Below are 21,761 nucleotides of genomic sequence, written 5' to 3'. Positions count from 1 at the left end.
TTTTTTGCAGTTTTAATTTTTTTTAAAGCTTCTACCATAATACTCAATCCAATGTTTTGTTGTTTCGGTTCACTTTAGTTATTCTGCTCTCTGGCAGTTCTTTCATTGTGAACTTGGATTATGATTTTCACACTGACCAGAGTCAAAATGCTGTTTTGGTTTTGTGCAATTAGGCATTTTCACCCATTGTTTTCTGTTTGCGTCTCGTCTTCCTCGATGGGTTGCCCAGCCTTCTGGCTTAGAGATAAGAAATGCCTCTGCCTTAATTAGCTGTGTGTTCCACTTGAACAATTTGTGGGAAACAATTTTCCTTCAGGAAGAATTGAAGTTTTCCTATGTTTTTCGGAAGAGTTTTTCTGATGCCTTTGGCTGAAGGACCTTTTCTTTAAACGTTCTCACAAGTGTGTCCATTTCCAAAACAAAACAAATACAAAACTTTCCAAACCCCCAAAACCTGGAATAGACCCACTGAATTAGCTGATGAATGTACAATAAATACATGTACGATAAATGCGATAAATAATTAGAAAGTACAATAAATACGATAAATAAATAGTAAATTTTTAGAAAAAAACCCCTATTGAACTGTTGAGTGCAACTAGCCATTCAACTAGACCAGTGCTTGCATTCTGCTTCTTCTCCGGGAATGAGAATGATGTGGCCCTCCAGAGATGACTGAATTGCAGTTCGTAGCATCTTTCATCTTTGGCTATGTTAGCTAGGGATGCTGGGAGCTACAGTTCTACACAATTACTACTTCTGGTGTTGTGTTACGATAAATAAATAGTAAACATTTACAAAAATCGTATTGAACTGTTGGATGCAACTAGGCATTGAAGTAAGTCAATGTTTGCATTCTGCTTCTTCTCCGGGAACGAGAATGATGTGGCCCTCCAGAGATGGTTAAACTGCAGTTCCTAACATCCTTCATATTTGGCTATGTTAGCTAGGGATGCTGAACCTGCCCAGCTCTTTAAGCTGTTCCTCATAGGGCTTATTGGAACTTGGAATTTCAAGTACATTCCCCAGACACTGGTAATAACTAATAACCTTCTCGTTGTGTTCTACTGTCTTGGGCACAACCCACCACAGAGCAGTATTCATGCACCCAATCTGGCTGTTTCTGGGTTTAGGTATGAAACTAACAGATATTTCCAATTCTTCTAGGATTTTTTTTCTCAAGGATAGGAAAAGATCTAATTACCTGGATCACTTCTTGCCCTGCAGTCCCCTCAAATGTTTAAAAGAGCCATTAATGAAAGTTGAAACAGTTCTCAGAACGGCTTTGCTTTGTTTGGTCAATGTGACATTCCTATAATCAAAACAAATGTCCAAAGCAGATGTCTTCCTCATAAAATCAGAAATAGGTTTTTTGAAGCCAAGAACATGAAGATAAAAAACAAGCCTTCCAGAAAATGGAAGGGTGCATGAACACAGTATTACCAGAAGGCCTCTTGAGTATTCCTATTATATTGAAAACGAAATAATGTATTTATTGGATCACTGTAGGATTGCCTTGAATGTCTGGTCAGGATGATTTTTAGATTTTCTTTAGCTTCTCCTGTCCTCACTCTGATGAAGTCTTGATTAGTAACCGTGCCTATTTTAGTAGTCCATTAATTCCCAGGCTTTTTTTTAAATTTGGTTAATGGACCACGTGACTGTGTTTTGGGTTGTCCCCCCTGTATTTTTCTTCTTAAAGCTTGTGGTCGCACATCCTTGCACTTTATCCCATGACCTCTCTCCATTGTTGCAGCTTGCACTTACTCAATTCCTATTGTTTACAAGAGTAGTTCCTAACCTGTGGTCCATGTAAGGTGGCCTTTTGCAGTTGACAGATCAGGATTTTGTCAATGTTTGTTGTTGTTGTTGTTTGAAACACAACAAGATGAGTCCACAGCAGACAAGATCACTCTGCTGGCTGTTGTATCAGATCACACGTCAGACACTTCACAAGTGTCTAGGACTGTGTGATGTATCAGTGAATAATGCATGCAGATCCCAGTAAGGTGGCCTTCTGCAGCTGGCAGATCTTAACTAGTCAGCCTTACATCAGTTGACTGTTGGGTTATTTAGCTGGTGTTTTCGTTAGCCTAGGTGTCTGGACTAGCTTATTCTTACACAAGTATTTCCACTTTCAAATTTATGCACTTGTGTAAGAGATCTGAAAAGATCTAATTCCTCTTCCTTTTTCCCTCCCTTTTCTAGAGCAAGTCATGGCGAAAGATCAAGAATATGGTGCACTGGTCTCCCTTCGTTATGTCCTTCAAGAAGAAATATCCTTGGATCCAACTAGCAGGACACGCAGGTGCTTAAGATCAAGTTGTGCTCTATGTACCTCAAAGGGAAACTTCACTTAATGAGTCTAGTAAAGGGAAGGTGTTCAGAAAATCTCTTGATAAAGCTTGATAAAGCTAAGATAATTAACTCTGCTAATGATATGATAGCCATGTATAAATATGTGAGAGGAAGCCACAGGGAGGAGGGAGCAAGCTTGTTTTCTGCTTCCTTGGAGACTAGGACGCGGAACAATGGCTTCAAACTACAAGAGAGGAGATTCCATCTGAACATTAGGAAGAACTTCCTGACTGTGAGAGCCGTTCAGCAGTGGAACTCTCTGCCCCGGAGTGTGGCGGAGGCTCCTTCTTTGGAAGCTTTTAAGCAGAGGCTGGATGGCCATCTGTCAGGGGTGATTTGAATGCAATATTCCTGCTTCTTGGCAGGGGGTTGGACTGGATGGCCCATGAGGTCTCTTCCAACTCTTTGATTCTATGATTCTATGTCGATTGCCCTGGAAAAAGAGCTACAAATATATGTGGCGTTATGTGTCCTGGTTCTTCCTATGTACAGAGGCACATCAAGGGACTGATAGATTGATTATATAGAGACCCTGAGGAAAATCAGTGGTGCTTGGGATTGATGACTGAAGGATAGAAAGGTTTGCCTCTCTCTCTTTGCTGGGGTTCAGGTTGGACAGTGTAACAAAGTGATGCCACTGCCGATGGCAAATAGTCTGAATCTGTTATCAAAGCCAGTCTTGGCTATATCCTTTTCAAGATTAAGGTAATATCAGATCCATAAGGAAATGCAGTACAGCCCAGGTAGTATAAAAAATACTTATTTGGGCCAGAATCACCCCAACCAACATGGTCTTTCTATTTTATTTGCACCATACTTTAAAAAACAAAACAGTAATATATTTGTTTTTTTTAATCCTTCTGTTATTTGAGATTTGATAATGTCCAGCGTATATCAATCCAACTTAGTCATTCTGTTAGAAGCAGAGAACAAAGCATTCAAAAAGTATGTAATTTTTTTTAAATGCCCCTTTTGTGTGTCTGTCTCCGTCAGGTAGCTTCAAAGCTGCAGCTAATGGGAGGATACTGAAAAAGCATTGTGAGTCCGAACAGCGCTGCTTGGACCGCTTGATGAATGATGTCCTCAAGCCTTATGTTCCAGCCTACCACGGAGATATAGTGAAAGATGGGGAACGCTACAATCAGATGGAAGATCTCCTGGCTGATTTTGACTCTCCTTGTGTCATGGACTGCAAGATGGGGGTCAGGTCAGTTTCACTTTGATGGAGCAGGAACAAACTCCCCAGCCATCGTCACAATAATTCCAGGTCAAAGATTTTCAGTATCATGAGAGATTTGCATTTGACAGAATGATTGCATTTGACAATGATTCTACTCCAGGTATGGGTAAACCCAGGCCTGGGGGCTGGATTTGGCCCCTTGGGCTCCAGATCCATCATTGTTTGAGTCCACAGTGCTCTTTGGGGATGGTTAGCTTGGGAGAACAGATGGTTGAGAGGGAACATAAGAACCATGTTTCAAGATTTTAAAGGGTGACCCATTGAGCAGGAGGGGGGAAACTTGATTTTCTGCTGCTCTAGAGACCAGACCACAAAGGAGCAATGGGTTCAAATGGCAGGGAAAGAGGTTCAACTGAAAAGATTAGGAAGAACTTCCTGGAGAGTGGCATAGGTCACCTCGCAGTGTGGTAGAGTCTCCACCGGAGGCTTTTCTGCAGAAATTGTCTATTGGGAGTGCTTTGATTGTGCCTTCTTGCATGGCAGGGGGTTGGACTGGATGGCCCTTTGGGGTCTCCTTCAGCTCTAGGATTCTATATCAGGAGAAGGCAATACGTGGTCTCGTGGATACACCTTTTCTCCCCCCTTCCACCATCTCATACTGACCAAGGCCAACCCTTTTGGGATCCAAACATTTCCTGCCTCCAAAAGAGAAGAGGAAGGGGGGGGGAGAGAGATCTCTCTTCAGCTGCCTCTTAGCTTTCTCCTCGCCCCATCTCAAACGGACCCTCTTCCTCTCCCATAAACCCCTTTTTGTGTAAAGGCTGAGCCTCCAAGGGGAGAGGTGTGTGCATATTGATGTGTTGCAGAGAGAAAGAAAGAAAGTGAATGTGACAGGTGAGTGTGACAGGAGGGAAAAGCTCTCTTCCTGTCTGGGCAGCCAATCCTTCTGGCAGGAAGGGGACTTGGGGAGAACCCCCTCCTTCTCGGCCTGCCCCATGCGTCCCCCAAATTAGAAAGTTTGCCCATGCCTGTTCTCCTCCATTGGCTGCTGTATGCCAGAAGCAGCATGCTTTAATATGACACCTTCCTTTGTTTTTTAGTTGGTAATGCACTGTAGGAGAAACTGTGTATGATTAGGTGTCAAATACAAGTCTTCCATAATGTCTAAAGAAGTCTTGTAAGTTGCATATTTTTTTCTGATTCAACAAAAATAATTTCCATTCTGTATGCATGTGTGTGTCCTGGCCTGTCATGTGCCATTGTAAAGTTGCTCTAGGAAACCTGTTGGCACTAAAAAAAAATCTACATTTTAGTTACATCATCAGTTACAGTCAGCACAGTTGCTCTTGTGTGTTTGAATTATGGCTGAGGTTATTATTTCTGAAAAAGGCAAATGTTTTAATCTCTGGGTTTAGTTATTAATTGGATAGTTTAAAGTCTGGGCAAATAAAACCTTTAATTACCACCATAGGAGAATAATGCCTTAGCATGGTTTCATTACTACAATATGTATAATTGCAGGCTGTAGTGCAGTAACCGAAGTGAGCACTGTGTTGTTTTGCACAAATTACTTAAAAGTAGAATGTCCAGGCAAAGTGAGGGAATTCCAGATTAGCTGGGGATATGCTGGCATATCTGTAACCTTTCATAAGATAAAATGGTAATTATATTATTTGCTTTCTAAAGGTAAAGGTTTCCCCTTGACATTAAGTCTAGTCATGTCCGACTCAGGGGGTGGTGCTCATCTCCATTTCTAAGCCGAAGAGCCGATGCTGTCCTTAGACGCCTCCAAGGTCATGTGGCCAGCATGACTGCATGGAGTGCTGTTATCTTTTAGCCAAAGCATTATCTATTGATCTACTCACATTTGCATGTTTTCGACTCCTAGGTTGGCAGAAGTTGGAGCTAAAAGCGGAAGCTCACCCTGCTCCCCAGATTTGAACTGCCGACCTTTTGGTCAGCAAGTTCAGCAGCTCAGCTGTTTAGCCCACTGCACCACCCGAGGCTCCTTCCAGTGGCTCTTTAATGTTTCAGTGTTAAAATATACAAAAAACAAATCTTCTAATTAATCCAAATCCATTTTTTTTAAAAAAAGTGGTAGATTGTAATAACAGTCTGAAGGTTTTGTGCACGCTGTGGAGAAAATGTCCTAAAGCAGTGGTTCTCAACCAGTGGGTCCCCAGGTGTTTAGACCTACAACTCCCAGAAATCCTGGCCAGTTTACCAGCTGTTAGGATTTCTGGGAGTTGAAGACCAAAACATCTGGGAAACCACTGTCCTTAAAGGAACCACAAACTTAGGAACGCATTACTTGGTGTGCCGTTCTAAATATGGAGTTGTGCTTTCTTCCTCATCCCGCTCTTTGAGAATAAAGAAATCTACTGTCCTGTGTCATCGCGAGTTTACTTTTTGTAAGGAAAAAGTCTGTTTGCAATGTTTACCTTGGAATGTGCTTGGGGAAAGCAAAGCAAAGTTCAAATTAACTGCATGAACAAATGGAAAAACAGTCTAAGCTGGGCTGACCAGTATTGTCCCCCTCCAAAAAAGTTATTTCCTTGTCAGGAAGATAATGGAAGATTATTCCTTCACATTTGTTTGACCTAGAAGCGCCTAGTAGATTTGCAGTTCTCTGGTGCTGATGTAGGAGACTATGAGTTGTATAGAGCTTGCTTTTCTATTGTGATTGACATCAAACAGCCAGTTTGCAGTAAGAATCCAGCACTTAATGGGACAAAGATTGTTTTTTAACCATCAGTGTCATCATATATTCTAGGAAAATGAACTAAGAATAACAAGTTTTGATTGCCAAAATAAAGCCTGGGTTTTTTTAGGCCCAAAAGAGTTTTTCTCTGAAGGCAAAGGTGCATTTTAAGTTTTTAAAAAAATGGAGGGGTGGATACCCTGAGGATCAGTGACGTGGCCTTGGGGACTGCATGCAATATATGCATTTGCACTCCCTCCTTTCCTCACTGTATATTCCCCGATTAAGCAGTGGCCATCTGCTGCATGCATCTGTGTGACCTCTGAAAGATGGAACGCTCAGCAGGATTAACTCGGTCTTGCAAGTTCATGTTTTATTTGCTAGATCAGCTTAGTGGGCGGTGAAATTGATTAGCTATCATTGCAGGGAAGTGAAACAGCATGGTTCCAGGTTCATGCAATGCATAATTAATATGTCAGGATAGATCACCTAACATGTAGGTTAGATGGCTTTAAAAGGAGTAAGGAATTTGAAGAGAGGTCATTCATAACAGAGCACCTGATGAACCAACCTGGACACAGTATATTATTTGAGAACACAGAAATACTGGACCACTCTAACAACCATCATGTCAGACAACACTGAGAAGTCACTGAAATCCATAACCATGTGGACAATTTAACAGAAAGGAGGAAAGTATGAAAATGAACAAAATCTGGCTACCAGTATTAAAAAAAACTCTAAAATTATAACAGCAAAACAACACTCAAACACAGGGAAACTCCAGAGAGGAAACAATCAGGGACAGCTAATCACTTCTCAACAAAATATTGCCCCATGCACTAACAGGCCACGCCAAAAAACTGCCAGGCCATCAAATACTAATCAAGGTGGCCCGTTGAAACATTTGCACCAGCTCCAACACACAAGAGTTCTTTCTCCCACCCTGGGCATTCCACAGATATATAAATCCAATTTTTCCTAGTTCCAACAGACCTCACAACCTCTGAGGATGCTTGCCATAGATGCAGGCGAAACATCAGGAGAGAATGCCTCTAGAACAGGAGTCCTCAAACTAAGGCCCAGGGGCCAGATATGGCCCTCCAAGGTCATTTACCCAGCCCTCGCTCAGGGTCAACCTAAGTATGAAATGACTTGAAAACACACAACAACAATCCTATCTCATCAGGCGAAAGCAGGCCCACACTTCCCATTGAAATACTAATAAGTTTATATTTGTTAAAATGTTCTTCATCTTAATTATTGTATTGTTTTTAAGTGTTTTTGCACTACAAATAAGATATGTGCAGTGTGCATAGGAATTCATTCATGCTTTTTTCAAATTACAATCCGGCCCTCCAACAGTTTGAGGGACTGTGACCTGGCCCTCTGCTTAAAAAGTTTGTGGACCCCTGCTCTAGAACATGGCCAAATAGCCTGAAAAAACCTACAACAACCCAGGTGATTATCTTGTTAGCTTCCCAAACTGATGATGAACAGGACCCTCTTGGAGCATTAGGACAGTATATCCCTAGATATGACTTTCTTCCCCAAAGTTGTGAACAGAATATTGTAAAGATAGTGTCAATATTCCAAAATCCCATCTCCGCAAAATCTAAAATGCTTCTGATCCCAAGTATTTTGGATAAAAGATACTCAGCTTATATCGGTTTCACCTTTAATCAGAACTCATGAGGAACACATGCCTTGTTTTTTGGTGAAACTGTGCAGTTCGGCTAAAAACAAGGCACAAGGCTCTTAAAGTGAAACCATGACTTCTTTTTGTTGGATACAGTGAAACTATGACTTAATTTTGCTAAGATCTGCTGCATTGTGGCAGCATAACCCAGCCGTGCAGTAGAAGGAGGGTGGAGTTCCCGAGAAAAGGCTAATAAGGTTTCCCCGCCAAAGTTTCCTACCCTTGTTCTAATTGATGTTATGCTTTAAATCTTGATCGCTGTGAGATTTTGTATGGAACATTAGACTAATAGTTTCCCATTGAACACGCACTCTTAGTCTGTAGCTCACAGGGAGCAACTGAATGTTTCTTGTTCCAAGAAAGAAACTTGTTTTGAAGCTCTGAAAATATCCATAGCTGGGTCCAGGCTTGTATTACTGTTTGGGTCTGAATTATTAAGGTAGACACAAATTTGGAGAGAGGGTCAGTGTGGTGTAGTGGTTTGGGTGTTGGAGCAGGACTTTGGAGACCAGGATTTGAATTCTCACTGAACTGTGGAAACCCACTGCATAACCCTTGGGCAAGCCTTGGATAGCCTCTAAGACAAGAGTGAGGGCAGACCCTGGCCCCTTACACACAACCATATAACCCAGAATATCAAGGCAGAAAATCCACACTGCCATATTTTCCAATTCAAAGCAGAAAATGGGGGATTTTATTCAGCTGTGTGGAAGGTGGCCCAGTGATAGATTCTCCTTAGGGTCAGTCTAAACTAGAGACATTTGAAGGGGAGACAAAAGCAAAGGGTTTGGCTCCTGGGTTATTAGGATGGACACTATTTTGTTTGAGTCCCAATCTGGTTTGGGACCACATATGGGTCATTGAGGTAGTATTTTTTCTGTATTTTGAAATACTATTTGCTGTATTGGGAGTACCATGCAGGTATGCTTCTTACTGTTAGAAGAGAGAGACATCTAGTGGATAAACAGAGAAAACTGATTTAGAAAAAGGATTTACGCATTTGTTTAGTTCAGTGGTTCCCAACCCTTTTTTGACCAGGGACCACTTCACCAGGGATCACTTTGATCAGGGATCTCCGACAGTCGTACCAAAAGGGTTACGAAACAGTTTTTGGTCAACTTTAGATTCAGTTGGGTTATTTGGAGTGCTGATTCAGGAAATTGCGTTTGATATACCACATCAGCTCCAGTTTCTGATACAGAACATAAGCCATCCAGTAGTCACCATCTTCTCACCAACATAAAACCATATTTAATAAGCCCTGGCGCTATAAGAGGGTTTCATGAGACCAGTCACTCTTGTTGCAACAGTGTAGTAATGGTGAGGATGATATTTTAGTTCTTGTGGACCACAGGTTGGGAACCACTCGTTTAGTCCCTGCTGCCCTTGATCCCAAAGAGCTTCACACAGAAGAAGCCGTAGTGTATTTGCATATGCCAAAACATGAAAATGGTCCCTTTGTCCAAATACAGCCAAGCTTAGTAGAATTTCCTGAAATCCCACTAAAATACTATTTTTCAATAAAATAATAAAGATGACAGAAATAAAATATCTCAAATTGTTTATCCTTTTTTTGCATAATTGAATGCTCAATGTAATTGGTTTTGTAGGCTATTCTGTGGACCTGCAAAGCTTCTAATCCTAGGGTGGGGACAAGGCAACCTTTCAATTGACTCCAGAACACCACCTAAAGTCTTGCGGCCCCATCTGCCTTTTTAAAAATTCTGACTAAATGTTTTGTTGCTCCAGATGGCACAGAGAGCTCTCCAAACCACCCGAAAAAGTCAAAAGTAGACTAAAGCTCAAACCAGTGTGCCCTCCAGCATATTTAGTCAGATCTGGTTTAGTCTGACCCAGGAGAGCTGCTCTCAATTTTTTAGCTCAGAATTTGACATGCATTTATTAGATTTGCTGCATTTTGGGATATTATACCAAACCAATTATGAAGTTCTACATCTCTGTGTTGACATAATAAGAAGAGCTAATATTTTTGAAAGTGATTTCTAAAATGGGTCATATTCAGTCGGCTAGCAAAGAATTCATCTTGCTAAAAAAAAAAAACCACCAATTATTAAAATGGCAAATGAGTGTGATTTTCAATAGATTTGGTAAAAATGTGTTGTGTATGATTCCCAAATTAACTCCCTTTGGAGTTTGCAAACATGGTAGTTTTGTTTGTTTATTAACTCACTGCAGATATGGTTGTAGTTCATCCTGAATCTAATTCAAGTCAAAGCTTTCATAACACATAACCGAATTAATGTAGGAACATCCCAGTCTACTTAGAATAATTCAGCTTCATATAATGGAATTATAAAACGAAGAATTCAGATGGAAGAGACAATTGTATGATTAAAATATGCCGTACAGAGAGGGGAAATGAATGCAGATAACAGAATTTCTGGTGGAACATCATGCTTAAAATGTGAGCCAAATGGAGTATTTGGAAAAACAGCAATCTGCAGTATCTTAATGCACTATCCCACGCTAGTTCTGCTCAGGAGGAGCTCAGAATGTTGAACAGATGGGCCAAATAGAGTCCTGATCACCCCTTGTCCATCATGGCAGAAGTTGGAACCTGTAAAGCATTTTTGAATCCTCAAGAATGCTTGGCATACATACATTATCATTTCTGTAAGGCTTACATGGTATTTGAAAAAAAAATACCAGACCTCCTGTGGACCACCAACAATTGTTTACCTTTGTAAATGACAGCATGTACTTGCAGTCTGCTTACAGCTAAGCTCTGTCTAATGTGTACTGTTTGCTCCTGAGTGTGCTCTCTTGCTGAACAGTATGAAAACAACCAAGGTTTGCTTAATCCATAGATCTCACTTTGAGGTCTATCAGAAATTGGCTCCATGATCTGCTAGAAATTAGTCCACTTTTAGTTATGACGAGGGCTCCATGCTGATAGACAGTACTTTGTCTAAGAAAGCCACCGAGTGAGCACATATAAAATTCGGAGTAGAAAAATTAGAATTGAGTAGAATTCAAAACGCTGCACTTGTTTTCATATAACTTCTTCAGCAAGATGCTCTTCGTGTAAGCTTTCTAGTTGAAGTCTTTAGTTGATAATATGTGAAGACGATGGTTATTTATTTATTTATTTTATTTAAAACTTATATCCCGATCTTCTCAACCTCCATAGAGGGACTCAGACTGGTTACATTGTATTACATTATAATCATAGAATCATAGAGTTGGAAGAGATCACATGGGCTATCTATCCAACCCCCTGCCATGCATGAAAAGCACAATTAGGATTATCCCACAACAAAAACTATGACAACTAATTAAATAGACTACTGCAAGTTTCATACTATCTTGCTAAATAAATTGCTAGACATTAAAACTTTAAAATTCTTGATTCCAGCCAGGCAACATGGTCTAAACCTCTTCCCTTTCCCAATCATGTATATGCAGAGTGCTTTTGTGCTTGAAAGAGTTTGATAACCAATTATAGGAGGCAGATGGAAATAATGCAGATCTCTAGATCATAGCTTCTTAAATTTTGAGTCCTGACCCCAGATAGGGTCCCCTTAGCTCAGTGCTGGGGTCACAAAAATTGGGGAAAATGAAAGATTTCTGAATGCCACACATTTACATAGATCCATTAGCAACATTATCCATTGGTGGTTGGCAATGGTCCTTGTTTTTTCTCTTCATAACACTGTAGAAAATGCTTCAGCTGTACTCCACAAAAATGGAAATCAACCTTTTTAGCAGTTCTTGGAAATGCTGATTTATTATCAGTAAATGTTTGGTTTTCATACTTATTTTATATAGCCTAGGGAGGGGGTTCTAAAGCCTGGGAGCAACCACCAAGAAGGCCTTCTCCCTTGCACTACCAAATGTGTTTTGTAAGGCAACAGAACCGTGAGGAGGGCATCCCTTGAAGGTCTTAAGAGTTTAGGCATTTTCATATAGGGAGATAGGGTCCTTCAAAAAACGTGAACCTTAGCTACATGAATCTTCTTCTTCAGCTAGGCAGAATGGTATATCCAAAGCCCCCTGGTGGTTGGTGGTGGTCCTTGTTTTTTCTCTTCATAATACTGTATGACACAATTTTTGGTCCTGGGATATAAAGGTCAAATCCGAATTGGTTGTATCACAAAAACACGGGGGGAAAAATTTAAACTGCAAAAAGTTCGTTTTTGCGGGACATCTTGCAACACATTTTGCTATAGTTTTTCAGTGGATATCTCATAGAGTCTCAACCAATTCAGCATCGTTTGTGGCAGCCACAAAAACTACATTTCCAGAGTAAAACAACCAATTTCAAAGAAAGTACTGCACAATTAAATAATACTTTCAAACCAGGAACAGAAAAAAAATTAGAATTTTGTTATGTAGTATAGTGTGTGGCATTTTAAGTGTAGAAGAACAACAAAACACCTGCCTTCCCTTAGATGTGCAATTTAATTTACAGATGGCACAAAAGGAAATGGTGATAGCAGTAGGGGAGCAATTAAGTCCAGCAGATACTACTGACTTGTCTCTCCCTTTGAATTCGCAGTAGTTGCATTTGGAGAAAGGGACTTTCCTCCCTGCTTCTGGGCCTAAACATAATGATCTAACTCCCCAACGGAATTATGACCACTACTTCTGAAAAATTCAGGGCTATCTTTACTGATACCTCCCTTTTCCTGCATGATGCACACTTCTGTAAGGGTGTCACACAAAGACTAAAATTGGTATTGGAATACATGATTCCAGAGGAGGGAGACCTGCCCACACAGTGACTATGATGGAGTTAATGGATCAGTTTCTGAAGGTAGTAATGGTAACTCATATTGTCGCCGCAGAACCTACTTGGAGGAAGAATTAACAAAGGCAAGAAAGAAGCCCAGTCTCCGGAAGGACATGTACCAGAAGATGATTGAAGTAGATCCTGATGCTCCTACTGAGGAGGAAAACTCTCAGCGTGCAGTAACCAAGCCCCGATACATGCAATGGAGGGAGACCATCAGTTCTACAGCAACCCTGGGGTTCAGAATTGAGGGAATAAAGGTAATGTTTTCAAGTCTATAAAAGAGAGCATTAAAGCCTTACAAGTCATGTACCTCTAACTGAAATGTCATATATGATAGATGTCTATGAATCTCTGAAGTCAAGTCAACTTTATACCCCGTCTCATTTCCCCTTGGGGACTCGGAAATGTTCATTCCCCTCAGAGTGAATGAGCTCTCCCACTAGCTCTGTGACGTGAGTTCAGTTGAACATGCTTACAAAATATAAAATCCAAATCCAACCCTCTCAGATGTTGAATGTCCAAAGATCTGTGACACAGCTGAGGGGGTTTAACATTTGTGTTTACTTGTACCCCACCGACAAATGACTGGATCAGGCTAATGTCAAATTGAAATGGCTATTCTTCAGGAAGTACAGTGTAAGGACTGTGGAAAATCTTCCCATTATTGAGTTATAGTCGTGCCTCTTCTACCAACCTTGGTCCAATATTGCATGGGTGGACTAAGAACAGCAACTTGCAGTCTTTTCTATACATCTGGTTGGCCTTCCAGCCTCAATTCCTTTTCCTTCTGTTTACCACTGGTTGCCGAGATTACTAATTAAATCGTGACCATCATGTATCTTTTTCCACTGTTTCTATTTAATAAACAGCAAAACTATGTTGAAATAAAAGCATTCTTTGGAATAATAGCCTTGGGTTTTGTCATTGTCTTTTTTTAAAGAAGGAAGATGGCACTGTGAACAGGGACTTCAAGAAGACAAGAACAAAGGAACAAGTCATGGAGGCCTTTAGAGAATTTACTAAAGGAAACTGTAACATTCTGGTGAGTCACTGTTACCGATTATTTCCTTTTTTGTTTCTTGGATTATTCAATATATATAGAGTACCTTCATAATGTTCTTTCTGTCCAGGGAAGAAATTTTGCACATCCATAAAGCTTTATTACAGTCCAAAGTTCCAAATAGTGTTAGGGAAAACTACTCAAAAACAGCAGAGCATTCAAAATACAAATAGGATAATTATAGTTGAGCATTTAGCTCACAGCAAGCAGAGTGTGAAGTACCGTAAAATATTTTTAAGGGAAAATTATTGGTGAAAAAATGAAATATTAATTGTAATTTTGCTTTTATGGTAGATCTTAAAAGGAAAGAAGAAGGAGAACAGAGTACAATATTAGACTATATCTGTATTTCTGTACATTGACTATAGTTTGTACTAGTGAAGCTTTCATTGAGTATGTATTAGTGGCGCCTACATGCCATAAACAGTTTACATACATAAAGCAATGTCCTTGTTATGTTCGAAACATAGTTTCACTCACCAACATGGCATTTATGTTCACTTTTGTGTGAATGTGTCGTGTATGTGTGTGTATCTATATATATATACAGTTGTTTCTTTCTGCTTCCCAAGTCTACATTGGATGTGACTCCTCAGGACTGAAATAGCAATGTAGTCTTGTTTTAATCTATATAACCCTCTTTTGCAAATGTGAACACTCCAAATTAGTATGAGTGTGTCATTGTAGAAGAGGCAGATTTATTTCTGACTTGGGATGCTTGTACAATTTCAAGAGATAGCGCCTGTTTACTTTAAAAAATTGGAGCACTCTCTCAGCCTGTTCCCTGTTTGACTTTCCAGAGCTTGGGAAAAGGCATCTTTTGGACACCATCTGCCAGGCTTCCTAATAGACATGGGCAATCCATAGTTCTAAATGTTTCTAAAGTATTTAAAAAACAAGTGGGCATTGGTGCTTTGCTTCTAAAGTGTAGCTGAAGTTCTGGTGGTTAAAATTTCAGAACTCTAACAAAACTTTCAAAATTTGATTATAAATGGAAGTTTCTAATTGGTTCTGTCAAAAAAATTGCCAATAACGAAATAATAATGAAATTTTGAAAGTTTTGTTAGAGTTCTGAAATTTTCACCACCAGAACTTCAGCAACACTTTAAAACCAAAGCATCAATGCCTGCTAGTTTTGTAAGTACTTTAGAACCATTTAGAACCATAGATTGCCCATGCTTACTAACTGTACTAACAGTGCAGAGCACTTGGATCTGTAGTCCAAACAGTCAATTTTATAGGTTCTAGAATTATCTATTAATGCTTTTTACCTTCTTTTCTCTCTGCCTTGGGAAAACTTTGTCCTTAAAAGGCAGCTTATTAATGAATATTGGAATTGCACATTTTTATTATTTCTGCAAGCTGTGCAGAGCCAGATTAACTTAATTGCAGGCCTCACCATATGTAGTTTCCAAACTTGTGTATGTTGTATTTTACTCATTCCAAGCCTCCTGGAACAGTTTACAATAGATAGTAAAGGGAAGGAGGATTATAAACAAAGCTGTTTGCTGTTCATTGCCAAGTCATTTTGTTGGGTAAATATGTTTGCAGTCCCACCTTTCAGAAGAATCTGAGCCGATGAGCCTGTCCCAGCCTTGAAATTGTGTGGAGAGTCTAACACGACTGGTGGGGACACAAAAGATAATTTCCTCAGCAGTCGCCTCTCAGCTCTAGAACTCTCTTCCTAGAGCAGTGGTTCTCAACCTGTGGGTCGCCAGGTGTTTTGGCCTACAACTCCCAGAAATCCCAGCCAGTTACCAGCTGTTCAGATTTCTGGGCGTTGAAGGCCAAAACATCTGGGGACCCACAGGTTGAAAACCACTGCCCTAGAGAATAAGCATGCCCACCCCCACCGCCAGGTCATTGCCGTTCTTTTGTTGGTAAAACCCTTTTTAAAATTCAGGCTGACTTTGAGAACCGAGAGGCTTTAGAGAAACTGCCTATTTGACACTAATTTTTATTCAGAAATGCAGAAATCCAAACATACGGGGAAAAATAGTTACAGAGACAAAAGCAATACAAAAATAACAGTTTTCCTTATATATAAAACTAAACTGCAACAACTAACCAAAATATATCTGCAACAAACCCACACTACCAAACACTAACTAAACATGCAACAAGAACTAACCTGCAGGTCTCACACTTGTTGTCTGTTGAGTTTTACTGCTTATGGTACTGTGGTGGCGCAATGGGTTAAACCATTGAACTGTTGAATCTGCTGACCTATAGGTCAGGAGTTCAAAGCTGCAGGTCGGGGTGAGCTCCCACTGTTAGCCCTAGCTCCTGCCAACCTAGCAGTTCAAAAACATGCAAATGTAGTAGATCAAAAGGTATCTCTTTGGCAGGAAGGTAATAAAGGCACCCATGCAGCCATGCCGGTGACATGACCAGGACATGTCTACAGGCAACAGACTCCTCGGCTTGGAAATGGAACAAGAATACCTCCCCATGGCCAGAGTTGAGCAGCGCCTTCAGAAGCTGGAGTTGAAAGGGAAAGCTTTTACCTTTGTTTAGTGTATTTGTATGTTATTGTTATTCCACTGTATTAAAGGCATTGAGTGTTTGCCTATCTGTGTATGTTGTAATCCGCTTTGAGTCCCCTCGGAGAGATAGAGCGGAATATAAATATGTTGTTGTTAATAAAGGGTTGTTGTTATTATTATTATTATTATTATTATTATTATTATTATTATGTACTTATTCCTTAAAATATCACTACATATCAACCTCTCTACTTTTAATGACACTCTTTTACATCAGAAAACCAATAGTTTGCTCCCATTTTTCTGTTAGAGAAGGATAAATGAGTCCCAGTCCCAAAGAAAGTGCCTTTAATGAGGATTCCTTTATTTTTTATTATATTGCTTTTTCCTAAATTGTGTGCTTTTAAATTCTTGTATTTAGACATGCTTGGCAGTATAGTTCTGTGTTAATCTTAGTCCTGTGTTAATGGATACCATTTTAATGTATGTTTTCCACTTTGTTATGTTTGAATGTGTAAACCCCCTTGAGTGTTTGTTTTTGGAACTCATCATCATAAAAATCAAAGTGTAGCTGAAAGGGGACCCAGTTGATCTGCTGTCTGCAAAGGAGCCTCTAGCTATGCTCAAGATAGCATGATCACAAGGGTGTGTATGTACAACATGCTGTGATGTGCAGTACAATGGCACTGCTGTGAACTCTGGACTTCACATTTTGTGTACGATATAATGAAAACACCTTCATCTGTAGCTTTGCTGGGTATGTCCACAAATGTTCAAAGTCGGTGTTTGTTGCAATGTAGAGGGACTCCAAGATCTTAACAAGTTCTTTTCTTACAATTTCAGAACAGTTATCTTAATCGACTGAAGAGCATCCGCGACACCTTGGTTACATCACCATTCTTCGGGGGTCATGAGGTAAAATCAACCACTTAGGATTTATTGATTGTCTAAATCAGCGCTTCCCATACTGTGTTCCCTAAAACCCTGGTGTTCCACAAAAGCATCATTAGGGTCCCACAAAAAAAAAAATTAAAATATTTTTCAAAAACTGGCAGAGTACAAAGCTCTTGTTGAAATTCAGTGTCCCTCTGCTTAAAAAATAAAATTTGAATATTTTTATTTCCAAACATACTGCATTATACAAAACACCTGGGCAGTAAGAACTGCTGGTATTTAGAACCACTGGTCTAGTTAAGTATGAAAACAGAAATACTCACTCCTGGTCGGTTGCAAGGCCGAACAGGGTATAGAGTTACAGCCTGTGTTGGATGGGGTTATATTCCCACTGAAGATGCATGTTCACAGGGTTGTTGTAGGTTTTTTTCGGGCTATATGGCCATGTTCTAGAGGCATTTTCTCCTGATGTTTTGCCTGTATCTATGGCAAGCATCCTCAGAGGTAGTGAGGTCTGTTGGAACTAGGAAAATGGGTTTATATATCTGTGGAATGACCAGGGTGTGACAAAGGTGTGAATGTTTCAACTGACCACCTTTAACTCCACGTTTTAATGTCTAAATGTTGTTATGTTTTTTGATTTTATTGATAGTTTTGTGTTATTGTTGTTTTTATGTTAGGTTTTCATATGTTTGTGAGGCATTAAATTTTGCCGTGAATATGTTGGAAACTGCTTTGAGTCCAGTGTCCCCCCCACCTCCCCGGTTGAGAAAAGCAGTGTATAAATGAAGTAAATAAATAAATAAATAATAAATAAATAAATAATGCAAATACTGTAAATCAATAAATAGGCTGGAACAATATGCTCTTACATCCCTTTTCGTCTTTACTTTTGCAGGTAATTGGGAGTTCCCTTCTCTTCATTCATGACAAGAAAGAACAAGCCAAAGTCTGGATGATTGATTTTGGGAAAACAACGCCGCTTCCAGAGGGACAGGTCCTCCACCACAATGTGCCCTGGGTAGAAGGCAACAGAGAGGACGGCTATCTCTGGGGGATGGATAACCTCATACAAATCCTAAGTGAATTGTCACAGAGTGAAGGCCTGCATTAAAGCCAAATGTCCAACTCCGCCACTACCTGGAAGCCCACCCCTCCAACTGACTCTTCTGAACTGCACTACAAGACACTTTCCTCCCACCCACCCTCTTCCTTTCTGGATCTAAAACTTTAGGAACTCGTTGTTTTATTTAAAGTGTAAATATGCAGTTATGTGCCAGAACAAATGCAGAACATGAAACTCAATGTAGGCAATGGAAGTGAATAGCAGTACAAAGCTTTTAAGTGTTAGTAGTTAAAGAATTCTGCAAATGGCTACCAAATGCAAGACTTTCATCACTTCCTCCTTAATCAGGTATTTAGCGCCTGTATCTTATCTGTGTCAACAAAGAAAATCCTTTCATGTAAGGAGTTTTCTGTGGTTTCTCAGCCAAAGGAGAGACGGTGTCCTAGTCTTGCTTGAACAATACTTATCTAATCTTTGTCAGACTGAAGGAGAGATTCATTTGTTATTATCTGCTGCTCTCTCGTCTCCAACATAAGATTTGGGCCACTCGTGCTAAAGCCATGTCCACATAAGGACACTTCGTGAGGATTTTATATATGTATGCATTCTTTCTTCCTGGGAATTTCCCACAGAAATGAAGCTTTGGAATCTACTAAGAAAGCCAGGGAGAAATGAAGCATTTTATATTTACTAACTTCCTTAAATGTAGGCCTCCAGATAATAATTTTATAGAAAGAATTAATATCAGGTCTACTTTTTTATATAGCCAAGCAACTTCTTAGCTTATAACTACTGTGCAATACTTGAGTAGTTGTAACAATTGCAAAAAAAGAGGCTTCTGTGGGTTACATTTTATGGTGCATTCATTTAGCTGCTGTGTTTGCCTTGAACTGTTGGGCAGTAGTGCTCCCATTCCTTCTTGCCTTAGACAGAATGAGCAATTTCCCAGGCCCAGGTGACTAGACTGAATAACCCAAAATGCAGCTAAGCAGGTATGGGGAAACCCAGGCCCGGGGGCCGGATGCGCTCCTTGGGCTCTTTTCTCAGGCCCTCCTCTCTCTCACCATCCCATCCTTCCTTCTCTCTTTCTTTCCTCCTTCCCTCACTCTTTCTTCTTCCCTTCCACCCTTTCGTCCTTCCTTCTCTATTTCTTTCCTCCTTCCCTTCCTTTCATCCTTTCCTCCCTTTTGTCTTTCTTTCTTTCTCTTTCCTTCCTCCTTACCTTCCTCCCTTCCCTCCCTCTTTTTCCTTCCATCCTTCCCTTCCATCCTTTCATCCTTCCTTCCCTTTTTCCTCCCTCTCTCCCTCTTTCTCCTTCCCCCTTCCTCCCTTCATTCTCTTTTTCCTTCCTCCTTCCCATCCTTCTATCCTTCTCTTCCATCCTTTCATCCTTCATTCCTTCCCTTTTGTCTTTCCTTCCTTCTTCCCTTTCTCCCTCTTTCTCCTTCCATCCTTCCCTTCCTCCATTTCATTCTTCCTTCCTTCTCTCTTTCCTTCTTCCTTCCTTCCCTTCCTTCCTTCCATCACCAGGTTAGAAAGTGCCTGAGCTAAAGTCACAACTCAGTGATGGCACTTGTATTCATCACCACCATTGCCACCACTGAAATGCACTGAAAACTATAGCAAGTCTCTGGTGCCACATGTTTTCAGGACATCCATCCTCCACCTAGAACACGCCTACACAACCCGTGGCCCGCCAGGTGTTTTGGACTTCAGCTCCCAAAATTCCTGACCATTGGACAAGCTGGCTAGGGTTTCTGGAAGTTGAAGTATCAAACAAACAGAGAACCACAGGTTGTGCAGGCCTGGCCTAGAGCTTGGTAAGACCCAACGCGGAGGGTTTTCTGCCTTCCTGAAGCAACAGGAAGCAAAGGAAGGGATGGGGTGGCTGTGATTTTGTTGGTGTGGCTGGGCCAATACAGCAACAATGTACTCTGGAGAAAAGGTCTTAAAACAGTGCCGCTAAATCTACATGTCGACAGCCTGTGCCTCAGTGTGGCCTAGTAGTATGTCCATGGAAGGACAACAGTAGAGTGATAAAACTGGTGTAACCATTGTTCAGGTATCAGCAGTGCAGATTCTTTTAATATGGCAAACAGTTTCTAAGATGTGTTCTCGATTAAACATCCAGGTTCCCAACATGTCGTATTAATGAAACCTAAAAAAACAGAACAAGATGGAATTTGATGGAAATTGAGATGTGGCTGATTGAGCATTTGTCTCTGAAATTTGTGTTCTAACTTCCATCTCTCGAATGCCACTCTGTTTTTCTAGCTTCATAACGATTTTTTGGTGTAGGTCTTGCAAAACCATCTGCTTCTCCAGTTGAGAGTTAGGCTGTTTTATAATTTCCTGGAACATTTGAACAAAAGTAGATTGCTTGCATCAGGACTGGCTTACGAAAAGGTCAGCAACTAACAGAAATGTATGGAGGGAAATGCTGTTCATTTTGAAGGAGGGGTTTGTGAGTGCTGCAGTAACTTGGGCCAGGAAGACTATGTTGACTGCCTGTTACAAATCTTCTTGAGCACAACTTCTGGCTAACTTCAGGGCCCATCTCGTGTGCCTCATCGCTACTATTCTGCCCCATAATTATATTGCCACAATTCTTGGAATGACATGGCAGCACAATCTTGCCATAAGAGATTCAAATGTATATGGTGGGAAAATGTCCCTTGAGTCCTAATGCAAGACATTTGCAAGAATTGAACTCCTTAGTAGTTCTTCCATTCAGATTTTGTGTCTGCTGTTGTATATAGTTGCTCCATTCCACTTCTTTTCTTCTCATGCTCCCCCTGCTGTTTAATAATAGCCTATGTGGAAGTGCCTTATGGACTAGTTTCTGTTCCATTTGTGTCATGGAAAAGTGGTTTGGGTTGTTTTAAAAAAAAAGTTCTATTTATTGCCATTCCTTTTTTTTCAGATGCCTAGAACACTAAGCCTCAATGCATGGGATATTTTAAATAATGACGTACATTTTTTGAAAATCTCTCTCTCCACATTTGTGATGGAGGAATAGTCCATGAAGCAGCATAAGTTTATGTTATTTTAAAGTTTTACTTAGCTTTTAAATGGCTTCTCTTATATACAGTTTTATTTTTTTAAGCCTGTCTGTTTGTAAAACAAGATTCCTTGTTTTGTGGCTTTAAAAAAAAGTGAAATATTCCTTCAGGTGTCTTTTCAGACTTATTTGGAGGCTGAAACTGTTGTTGTGAGGTTGTTTCCCCTACACCTTTTAAAACCAGTTTTCCTTGCTAAGTGATGAACTTGCAGAGTTAGAAAACAACACAGATGCACAGTGCCTGTAAGTCAAATATCTCAAAATAAAAACATATGAGATGGTTTCTTTTGTGATGTTTTGTCAGTTTCCATGATCTTTGCTTTGACCTTAGGCAACCTGAGTTCAAGAATGAAATAAAACTTTCCACTTCATCACACTGAAGCAGGGAAGTGTTTGGCAGAGTAGAGCTCCCTTTTGCAATGAAACTGATGATTTCCCCACCTTCATCACACTGTTAAATGTATCTGTGTTAGCATTCTTTGAGTTTATTTGCCATCGTG

General features: G+C 40.2%; 1 protein-coding gene across 2 annotated transcripts in view; it reads left to right on the top strand.

Moving 5' to 3' along the window:
• ITPKB (inositol-trisphosphate 3-kinase B) overlaps positions 1–21,544 on the top strand; it is a 111,993-nt gene extending 90,449 nt beyond the window's left edge. For both annotated transcript variants that reach the window (XM_060778841.2, XM_067463954.1), the window contains 6 exons: positions 2,209–2,308; positions 3,352–3,565; positions 12,747–12,951; positions 13,635–13,736; positions 17,084–17,155; positions 18,033–21,544. In XM_060778841.2, coding sequence (XP_060634824.2) covers positions 2,209–2,308; positions 3,352–3,565; positions 12,747–12,951; positions 13,635–13,736; positions 17,084–17,155; positions 18,033–18,248 — 909 coding nt within the window. In that variant the 3' untranslated portion in view covers positions 18,249–21,544. The remainder of the gene's footprint in view (positions 1–2,208; positions 2,309–3,351; positions 3,566–12,746; positions 12,952–13,634; positions 13,737–17,083; positions 17,156–18,032) is intronic.
• The last annotated feature ends 217 nt before the right edge of the window (positions 21,545–21,761 follow it).

Source organism: Anolis sagrei, chromosome 1 (genome assembly GCF_037176765.1).
Source record: "Anolis sagrei isolate rAnoSag1 chromosome 1, rAnoSag1.mat, whole genome shotgun sequence".
Classification (NCBI taxonomy): domain Eukaryota; kingdom Metazoa; phylum Chordata; class Lepidosauria; order Squamata; family Dactyloidae; genus Anolis; species Anolis sagrei.
This window is presented reverse-complemented; position numbering and strand designations above follow the sequence as displayed.